The sequence below is a fragment of the Rhagoletis pomonella genome, unplaced genomic scaffold, assembly GCF_013731165.1.
Source record: "Rhagoletis pomonella isolate Grant_MI unplaced genomic scaffold, Rhpom_1.0 Rhpom_scaffold_00002, whole genome shotgun sequence".
Classification (NCBI taxonomy): Eukaryota; Metazoa; Arthropoda; class Insecta; order Diptera; family Tephritidae; genus Rhagoletis; species Rhagoletis pomonella.
In genome coordinates this window covers 109,893,518-109,904,802 of record NW_023458556.1, presented here as the reverse complement: position 1 = coordinate 109,904,802, position 11,285 = coordinate 109,893,518, and the positions used below count along the sequence as shown (strand labels likewise).

Genomic DNA, 11,285 nt, shown 5'->3' with positions numbered 1-11,285 from the left:
TCGTCCACTGACAGAACTAGCCATAACGTCCCAAGATGAGGAGCCATCAACACCCAACCACTTCCTGTTGGGGTGTCTGAACTCTACACAAACGCCTAGCTCAGTCGAGGAAAGAGTATGTCTTCGCAAGCAATGGCGCATAACCCAAAATCTGAAGGATAGGCTGTGGAAGAGGTGGACTATCGAGTACCTGCCCCAACTCCTGCGACGCTCAAAATGGAGGGATGAGGCAGAGCCGCTAAAGCCGGGACAACTGGTGATTGTATGCGATCCTACTCGGCCAAGAAGCCAATGGGAACGAGGAAGGGTGACCGAAGTTTTTGCCGCTAAAGATCGACAGATCAGGAGTGCCGAAGTTCAAACGGGTTCCGGCCTGCTACGTCGACCTGCAAGTAAGCTAGCCGCTTTAACCGTAAGTGAATCCTCCAGAGAATTCACCGGGGAGTGGGATGTCAATTTACAACACTAGCCCAGCCTAATAGTCACCAAAGTTTACGGCAACCCTGTCATCATGTTTTTACTTCTTTGTATTCTTGTATTCTTACCATATTCTCGTTATGTACATTTTCCACTTTATACGTTCAAATATCCAATCTAAAAGCCGAAGAAGACGCTTGAACAAGAACACCAATTTTGAAACACACACAAACGAACCAACAAACGCCAACAAGCAAGCAAGCAGCAATTTTGTCATCGTCTTATATTTAAACCGAACAAATATACACCATACGTTTTTATAAGATTGGAAATCGCAATAAATACTAAACTTCCTATTTTAAATACAGTGTAAATTTATTTAGTCGTCGTCAACACTGTGTTTCTATTTGCTTCCACACGCGTCAACTTTAATTGAATTCAAGTCCTTGGTTCTTAAATGGGAAGCAACGAAAAGATCAAAAGAGACAAGAAAACCTGAAACGAATTGACGGTACGGAGGTATCTGTACTCTTCCCCTCTCTTCCCACCTCCTTCGCCAACGAACGAGCAGACTTGAAAGCAAGACTTGACGTGTCTGAAAGGGGACTAAGTCCGATCACTGGTTGTGGGTCCTTAAAAACACTTGGACGATTCCCACAATCTATCTCTGATTGCTCTAAGGTACGATCTATGGAAATTCGTCATGGCAGTGACCAAGCAAGGAGACTCTGCTACAAGTGGCACAGTAAAAGAATTATATGTGCAATATGTTTTTCCTCATTTTCGCGCTATTAAAGAAGGGTTGTTGTTGTTGTAGCAGCATACAAATTCCCCAAAGACTTTTTGGGGAGTGTTGCTGGAGTGACAGTCCTTGGCCAGATATAAATCTGGGTCGTTCCGGTTACGTAGACCCGACTGTCGTGGGAACGATTAAAGAAGGGTAAAACCCCTTGCTGTATGCGATTGTAATAGCTTTTAGTTTATAAGTATTTTCATTTGTTAAGTTGATGTTCCTTTATAATTTTAACTACTGTTATCACAAACAATATATTCAATAGTAAATAATTATATGTGTAAAATGAACTATACAGTTTCCAACTGCTCCAGTGCCAAAAATTTTCAACAGAAAACTACACCAATGACTATGGTTAAAACATAAACACATAAAGGGTGGTGAAAATGACATATCCCATAGTTAGCTACTAGGAACAGCGTGATTTACCGTAAAAATTGAAATGTATTTAAATCTCTCTGTCCCAAGTAAAAGTTCAGAATAAATAATAAACACATTTTTTACTGGGGATGTATATTGGCAACTGTATTTTTGTAGTTTGCGATGAAAGAAAATGTATTTCTTTTTTCTATTGTTTCTGCAGTTTTAAGTGGATTCCTGGTACCTAAAAACTTCAGACGTTTGACTTAAATTTATTTGAACAAATCGAGTAAAAGGACTGAAATTGTAAAAAAAAACAATTGCTTAGTTTTTATTTAACTTATATCAGTTAACTATGGTTCTTCATCTTCAATTCTTTCTGGTTTTGTCCATCTAAATCTGTGATTGTTGTTTCTATTTATTAATGATGCTTAAATACTAAATATTTACATATTTTGTTGGAATTATTTTTAATAGTGTATGGATAAAATTCTCGGTAAAATTCCATTATCTATATTGTAATTGTGTGCCTAAATCTATGATAATTTTTTAAGGAATTTCATCTCTAACATTTTTTATTGCATTGACTAAGATTGGCGTCTGCGGTGCCTCCATCATTTATAAAACCCGATTTATTTTCAGTGTCTTCATCATTCTCAATGGGCAAACCAGCAAAGCGTAGCTGCTGTTCATACCGGTTAATTTTAATTTCTTGATCGGTTAGAAGTTCAAGAAGGTCGTCTTGATCCTTTTGAAGTTTTTGCAAATCATCACTAGCATTGTTAGCTCGATTTGTTTCATGTTCCAATTGCTTACGCAGAGTTTCAAGTTCCCGAGTTAAACGAATGTTTTCTGAACAATATAAATTGGTTTGGATCTGTGCAGAATTAAGTGCGCTAACTGTTGCAGCTTCGCCGGTAGAGGACGGGTCATTTTGGACAGCTCCCAATTGAGCTTTAAGCAATGTATTTTGGTCGTATAATTGTGTATTAAGGTTTTCCACTTGTATTAGCTTTTGTTCTATTTCGGCATTTTTAATTTCAATTCGTTTTGCATTTTGCTGTAGAGAATTTATTTGTCCATCAAGATCTCGAATTATACTTTTGTATTTTGCTACTAGGGCCGAGGCTTCAGAGCTAAGTGTTAGCTCAGTCAATTCGATACCATCGACGTCGAAACCACTAACTACCTTTCCTATTAACGCTTCCAAACCCTTGTATAACTTACAATATTCGAAGTCTAGCAATAGATCAGCGGACGATTTTGCTCGAATTTGAGGCTGTTTGCAAGCACGGCTATAGGCTTCATGTCGTGATACTTCACTTAACTTGTTACAAAATGTCTCTTGACCGATACGCTTAATAACCAATTGGCAAATAGCATCTCGTTTTTGGTTGGCAAGAGTATTATTGTTAAATTGAATACAAAGTCCCATAAGAAAGGCGCATAATCCTTGTATTAGATACTCATTTTCATCGTGTTCATTTGCGCTAATTTGCGCAGTCAAATATGCCATTGTTCCGTTTGTACCAAGAAACATTTTGACGGCACTTGGGCAATGTGCCAGCCACATGCCCAACAACATTAAAAGTCCAACTTTACTTTGCAGCTTATAACTATCTTGTTGAAGTAAATTTGTGCACTGTTCGATTAGTGTTATAGGTTTGCCTCCACCAGGAGTGGCCAAAAGAACGCGTAAAAGCTCTTCTTTCTGTGCAACGCTATCAACTAGCGCATGCATAAGAGCCACGGCAGAAAACCAATTGGCTAACGGATCTGTTGAAAATAGCCCAACACATAGTAGTTGCCCTGTTGAATGACTACTAACTTCAGATTCAGAAGATGGCAATAGCGTTTGCACTACGGTTTGATGTCCGTCTATGTTTCGAAACAAATAGCATTGAAAACAATACAAAACGGCACATCTTAACGCTAGCATCTGTTTTTCGTTGATCATAGACATCAACAATACAACTATAGCCGGCCGAGGTGGATTGCTAGGCGCCACAACAATACTCAATTGGTCTTGATTTTCTTTCTCACCGCGAACAATTTCAGCAACAGCGTTTATCGTCTCCGTGAGTATATCAGCTGGTACTCCACTACCCATCAGAATGCTGCATAATGCATCCAGCAGGTTTGATTTTCGCATCACCTTCTGACAGGAGGACACAACTTGTTGTTGGTTACTTGGTGTAACTAACGCACGTACTACTTGCAACATGCAATGTATATTTGAAACCTTTTGCGGTGACCATCCAATTTCTTCCGTTTCCGGAGCTATGATAAACATTGGAGAAAGCCGCTGAATAAAAGAGCCTTCTTTGAAAAACTGTTGATTACTTGAATTGTTTTTTTAGCAAATTTAATAATAGTATTAAGCAGTCTTCAACAACAATGCCGCCATCGGAGCACCCCTCACTTTGAATAATTTCAAAAATTTTGTCAAATGCGTTCTCAAAAGCAACAATTTTTTGAATATTTGAGTTACCTTTGGTTAACTGAATAAGTAACAGCAGGGCATCGTTTCGAATAACCTCACGGCTATCTGTTAGCAAGTCCATTAACTTGGACACACCCATTGGGCTTACCAGAATTATTTCTTGCAAGTCCCGGGTTTTGTTGGCAATTAGAGTAGTAATAAGTTGAATTGCGGCACGACGAACCCGGAAATCATATTCTTCTAAATAACCCATAACTAAGGTGACATGATCAGGTGCTTTTATGAACATTTCAGTAAACTGTTCCCCGACGTTGACCGAAACAGCTGGATTGTCAGCTTCTTCATCGAACTCTTCAGATGCTGTTATATTACACAAGGCATCTAAAGCGTAACTAATAATTTCTGAATCTTGACAATCGTGTTTAAGAATCTGAACCAATGCTGGCATTCCTTGAGCTCCGACCTCAATTCTATATTTCCTGGAAAGCGCCTTTAATGCGCGGCAGGCATCTCGTCGATCATCTAATAACGTCGAAGAAATTACACGATCAACCAATTTTTCAACAGTTTCTGCTGCACTGGGGTGCTGCCCAGGCTCGGCAGTGCCCAGTACAGTCTTAAATCCGCTTTTCAGAAACTCCATCGGCAATTTTAGATTCTAAAAATGTTCACCAATCAAAACAAATTTTCTGTTAGCACAATTGCCACGGCAAACGTCCACGTCCAATCAGGGATGCCAGACGTATAAAGTCCATACACGGACAAAAAGTGGTGGGTGAAAAATCAGTACAAAATCCGTACGTTCAAATTTGTTTGGCGAACAAAAAAATATCGTTTGTACTTAGGTGAACACAGGAATCGTACTCTTAATAACATCAAATAAAGCAACACATATCTCAACTTGTCCTATTTATTGATTGCTTCACAGACAACCTTATTATTTTTATGCCTAGAACTTTTTAACAAGCAGTGTGTTCTTATAGGGCTTTCGCACGAGGCGATTTTTCAGGCAACTTTTAGTTGAAAGCAAAAATCGCCTCGTCCGAACGGCCTTTCAACTAATCGCTTTCAACAAAGTTGGTCGCCAGCCAACTTTGAGATCGTTCAACTTTTTTTCCTTGCAACCCTGTGTTTCTTTACATTCTGTATCAGTGTTGGGAAATGAAATCGTTCCTTCATTACGAAATCTATACAAAAAATGTACTTTTCGGCTATAAATTGTATACACTTTTTAATTCGCTCATATATATTCTTAGTACATTCCCTTCAAGACCAATGATTTTATGTTATTCATGAGAAAGTTTTATTGTTTATGTACATACGTTTACGTATTTTACACTTTTACAAATTGATTCCACGTGCACATGTACTGCATTTAACGCAAATATGTATGCACACATTTTCAGGTATACATCTTAACAAAAAGCATATTTAAGTTGATATTAATGGATAAAAGAGACATTTTCTTTGGATTCAGTACTAAAATTTGACATTTTTATAGCATTTCACGTACTTATCAAAACTTTACGACAAGATTTGACCATTTATCTTTATATTATTAAATTTTAATTATTTTTTGTAAAAATACGGTTTATATTTTAAGGAAAGCCGTACAAATCCAAGGTCCAAACTTTGTGCAACATTAAAAAAAAACCAACACACTTTCGTAAAAATTTCGAGCCTTTTAATTCGATTTCCTAGATTTATTTTGAGTGTGCGGTTTTTTAGCAATTAATTTTTAACATAAGTAAGTTTTTTAAGATTTCTTTGATGAAGGTGTTACTAATTTTCTCCATATAAAAATATCGTCGAACACACTTCGTATGGAAGAAAATGACTGACATCGTCGACAAAAAAAAATGCCAAGTTCAACGGTAAGTCCCAGCTACTTTAAACTTGCACTTTATTATACTAAAATTGAATGGGCTAAAAACTAAAGAATATTGATAAAGCTTGAAATTTTTACGAAAGTATGTTGGTTTTTGGATGTTTCGCATAGATTTAATCTTGGGTTTATACAGTTTTTCTTAAAGAATACAATATATTTTATAAACAGATAGTTAAAATTAAAGAATAATAAAATAAATAGTAAATCTTCTCAATATGTGAGTGCCGTAAAGGTATTATATTTAAGAAAATCTCTTCTTATAACTAACGAAGACTTTCTTTCTATATGAAGTTGACTTCGACATTTTGTTTTAATAAAACTTAGTATCGAAAAGTTTCTTTAAAAATTTGCCTAGGCTGTATTATACTGGTTCGTTCAAGCCATTTTTCAAAACTTACAAAGGTAAATACGAACTGGCGAACAAAAGAGAATACAAAGAATTTCTTGCTGTGAATTTTCAGAGCAGTATATTTTTAGTATTCATTACAAAATTGTATTAAAAAGTACTGCGTAGTAGGAAAGTATATTGTAAATGAAATTGTATCAAACAAGTACAATTGTACCAAAAAATGCCAACACTGTTGTGTATACATACTTTTTTTCTTTTTTACTTTTTTACTCTTATTTTATCTTTCAGCTTCGCTAAAAGCACTTATACCAACGCTTGGCTTACCAAATTTACGCCAATTGATAAAATTTGGCGATTTAAACTCATTTTAAATAATGTAAACAACAATTCGAGTTGAATCGAAAATCGCCTCATCTGAATAGGGATGGCAACTTTTTCACTTTCAACTTCTCATTCAACTCCGCATTCAATCTTTGGTGCCTGAAAAATCGCTACATGCGAAAGGCCTATTAGTTTATGCACATGAACAAAACTTTTCAGGTAGGTTGTCGACCCTACGCCTATGGCTTTGTTTCTTTTCTTTTCTAGCAGATAATTATCAGGAAGAACAAGAATGAGAAAATTGAAAGAATTACGCTCACAGAGAGCGAAATAAAGAAAAAGTAAAGAAACACAAAACTAGCAGAAACTAGCAAGTAATCAGCTGATCGCTGTATTTGACTTTTGAAAATATTTGGCGCGAATTTTTGTTTGTCATTTTGACAGCTGCTAGTTTCTGCTAGTAAAAAATTTTTTTTTTTAGCAGAAATTAGCAGGAGAGCCAGAAAAAAGATGAGCGTAAGAACGAGAGAGAGCTGCTAGTTTTTTTAGTTTTTTTTTGGGTTAAGAAACGCTTTCCTGCAGAAGGTAGTGATAATTTGTTATAATTATCTGTTAAGAAACAAAGCTATAGTAAAGCCTGATATACAGCTCAGTATCATGGTGAAATGAACTGAAGGTGGCGCATTCCCGAAACCGCTACTTTGGTTTTGCCGACTTTGACATTTATGGCAATACGTAAACAAACTTTTTGTTTAGAAAGAGCGTGTGTGAATCGGTAACAAAGTTCGCGGCAAGTAAATTTTTGACAAGTTTGAGGTGAATAAAATTTCAGTAGCCCATAGGGCTAGTGAAATTTTTGACAAATGCATAGAAAATTTTGACAATTGCAAAGATTGCTGCTGTGTGTAATTTTTCGTAAAATAAAAGGTTAAGTTGATGAACTGCAATCAATGATGGTAGATGTTTTCTTAAAATATTAATTTCACTCAATTTGTAATAGTTTATTGCTCATAAATCTGCGGTTATGAAAAATTTACTGCTGTCAAAAAAGATTTCATTTCACACAGCAGATTGGCAAAACTGTCTCACCATAGTAAAAATATTATTCAACAGCTTTCCCCATAGAACTTTGCTACCGATTCACACACGCCCAAACAAGTGCAAACGTATTGTGTACTTTCAAGTGAAAAATCGAAGTAATTCGTGCGTTTATAAAAATGTCGTCTCGTGTGTTGAATTGCAGCAGCCGTAGGGGTAAAGCCCCCAAATTAAGTTTTTTTTTGTTTCCCCGCGACGACACCTTGGCCAGAAAGTGGGTAGAGTTCTGCCGGCAGGAGAAGCCATACAATTTAGACACCAGCGTAATATTAAACACGACATGTTAAGTTGAAAACGTTGAAATACCACAAATTACAAATTAAAATCGGAGGTATGCAAGCATCGACCACTTTCTGCAGGAAAACATGCGCTGCGACAAGATATTATCACTTTTTCGGCACCTGCAATACAAACACAAAAATTCTAAATAGTTAATTAATAAGACCTATTCTTTTGAACACATTTCAAGAGTGGTTGTATATTTTTTGTTAACGTAGTGCTTAATTTGCAATATTCAAAGATGGCTTGAGAAATTGGTGAATCGAGAAGAAAACACGTTTTCTCACTGGAAATTCACAACTGTCAACTCATTGTTCTTCGCCATATTCTTTGTTTACCCGTTTCCACAAATGTCATTCTGCGGGAATGGGCAATCTTGTATTCTATCGATCTTGGCTCAGTATAGACAGTAACCAACCTTTTTGGGTTGTTGTTGTAGTAGTCGTTGTTGTTGTAGTTATATTCACTCCTGAGCAAGAATGATAGAACACAAGATTGCGCCGTCCTGGGCGTTGACATTTGTGTACCACAAGTAAACAAAGAATAGAGCGAAAAGAAGAACGAGTTGAAACTGCCAAAGCAGTTCACTTTACAACGAAACCCGTGTTTTAATTTTGCTAAATGTGAAAATATTGCATTTTTCACCTAATCTATTAGAGAATAGTGAACATTTTAGTGCACTCCATTGCTTTACAATTGAGGCTGCTTCAGCAAACGGTTTAGTGCACTCCATTGCTTTGCAATTAAGGCTGCTGCAGAAAACTGCAGCAGCATCTCTGCGGGATTGATTAGTTAACTTGCTAATGGAAGCTGCGTGGAGCAGAAACAAAATCCTTGTGAGGAAATGCTGTTAATTTAATAATAGAGAAACATTTCGGGAACGGCTTTGCCGTGCCCTATGTACACAAAATGCAGCGATTCGTCTCAGCGCAACACTTGCATCTACGCTTCTTGCATCTTGACGGCTGTCGCAATATAACACACAGCACTTCATTGAACTAGTTTTTAAGCAGTCTTCAACTAAAAAATCACTCGCAAATTGCAAATTAACACAATTTAAACTGATTTTTCACTTATAATTCAAATTTCCCCTTAGCTGATTTGTAAACAAAGGTTTATTTACAAGTTACCACAACTGTCAAAATCGGCAAAACCAAAGTAGCGGTACCACTGACGGCGCCACCTTTGTTCGCTGCACCGTGACTCCTGAGGAAGGCACGGGGTTGTGTGCTGCTATTTAATGGCCTTCCTCAGACTTTTTCCTAGATTTCAGGGTTGTGTGCTGCATTATTATTAGATGAATAATGGGTAGATTATCGATAGCAATCGAACTTCAGTTGCGTTGCTAGTTGCCAAAACGATATTACAGATGGCAACTGGCAACTTTCAACTGACAACTGCAGTTGCTACATAATGTGTATACAGGCGACTACATTTTAGTGGTTGCTGGGAATGTTTTTGGAGCGTATTTAGGAGCGAAAATTGAAAAGTGTGTCATATATTAAATAATTTGAACGATATTAACCTTTTGCAATGCAGTTTGCTTTTACAGAATATGGTGAAAATAATAAACCAATATCTTGAAATTTTAGTTCCCCTGGACAACGCCCTTTCGGCGAAACAAAAGCGAACACTGATTGCAATTTTTTTCCTTTATCAATTGAATCACCTCTTTTAAAACTACCGACACACCCAGTTTTCCAAATTAAAGTCATTGCTGTGGCACTTCCTTCTGCGAAAAATCGAAGATGTGCGCAAGCTTTTATGAGCGGAGGTATTGAAGTTGAACGAAGTGGTTCATCTGTTTATTAACCAATTATACTACAGCTTCTTTTGGAAGTCCTCAATAAGCTTGGAAAATGAACACAAAACGATAACAAAAGAAACCATTAACTTTTGCTTACAGTACACGCGGTAGCTCTGGAGGATTGGAATTATCCTTTAAGTGTCGCCTGATTGAGGACGCGTTCATGCATTTCTCTTCCTCCTAAACAAATAATTGTGATAAAGTTAGCTTTATTTCTGTCTTTTCTTTATAACACTTTATTTTAATAATTTAATTTTACTCGCACAGCTTGTTTGCAGCCGCTCGCTGGTTGTTGAACTGTCAAATTTCGATTATCGATAACTCTACAGCAACTGACGATAGTTGCCATTCGTAATACAAATTTTCTTTCCAGTTGCATTGCCAGCTGACAACCGAAGCGTGGTTGTGTTGCCATCCGTAATCGACCCATAAATTTAAGCATTTGACAAATGGTGATTTTATTAAAAGAAAATTATAATTGGTGTTGAAAAACCAAGCAAACGCTCGTGCGAAAGCTTTATTTTTGTATGTGGTTAAAATTTACACATGGCAATATTGATGGTAATACAAGCAATCTATTCATTTGTGGATTTGATGTTACTTGAGAATTTAGGCAACGTGCGAGCTGCCAGATTCTGTTATCAATATAATTAACACAAGCTCTTCCGCGTGGTTGCCTTTCCCTAATTAGAAAAAACAAATATTCGCAAATAAATTTGATTTATTTTATAACTGACAACTAACGTACGCTTTTTGTTCTTTTCCAGACTCCATTTTGATTTTGACTCTTTTTTACCGCCAACAACTTTAAGTGTATACATATTTACAAGCTGTCAAGATTTTGCGTACTTCCACAAGCTAGGTAAAAATTACGGCGTTCGTATTCATAACACAAAATCTCTAAATTTTTGTTTGATCTTTCCAAATTTTCTCTTTTTTATCAGTTGGCAAAGGCAGCGCTCCGAGTGTTGAGATAGTAATTTGATGTCAATTAGTAGAAAAGTTCCATGGTAAAAAATTTTTTCATTATGGTAGAAAATTTTACATTTCTGCTGTGCCAATTCGTAACTTTTTACTGCTGGAAATTTTTGACAGTTGCTCTGGTGCAAAAGAAGTTTAGCAAATAAAATGAAGAAATTATACAAAAAATACTTGTCTTTACTGACTTTGATTCTTCTAGAACTAAACCATGCATTTATTAGACGTCTTAGTAATAACATTAGAACAAACAAATACTTAAAAACCGTCAGGTGGGTGTAATTCTTGTTGTCAAAGTTTTCACCAGCCCTGCCGGGTTGACAATTTTCATTCACCTCATAGTTGTCAAAAATGTGCAATGCGGAGTACTTTTCTATCAACTGGCGCAGGCCCTTTGCACAAAAAAGGATATGAAATACGTTTTATTTAAATCGTTTATAAAATGAGTCGTTTATTTATACCATTTTATGTGGAATTATTCAATAATATCGTTTTACACCATGATCCAATTATTAAAGATCACGACACTTTGATGTCCGCCATCTTGTAAAT

At 36.4% G+C, this 11,285-nt stretch overlaps 1 protein-coding gene across 1 annotated transcript; it reads right to left on the bottom strand.

The window, feature by feature from the left end:
- Nucleotides 1-1,160: 1,160 nt before the first annotated feature.
- LOC118734319 (general vesicular transport factor p115) lies at nucleotides 1,161-4,740 on the bottom strand. The gene is given in 2 exon segments (XM_036464042.1): nucleotides 1,161-3,926; nucleotides 3,928-4,740. Coding segments are annotated over 2 exon segments (2,520 nt in total). The 5' UTR covers nucleotides 4,657-4,740; the 3' UTR covers nucleotides 1,161-2,135.
- Between the last annotated feature and the right edge of the window lie 6,545 nt (nucleotides 4,741-11,285).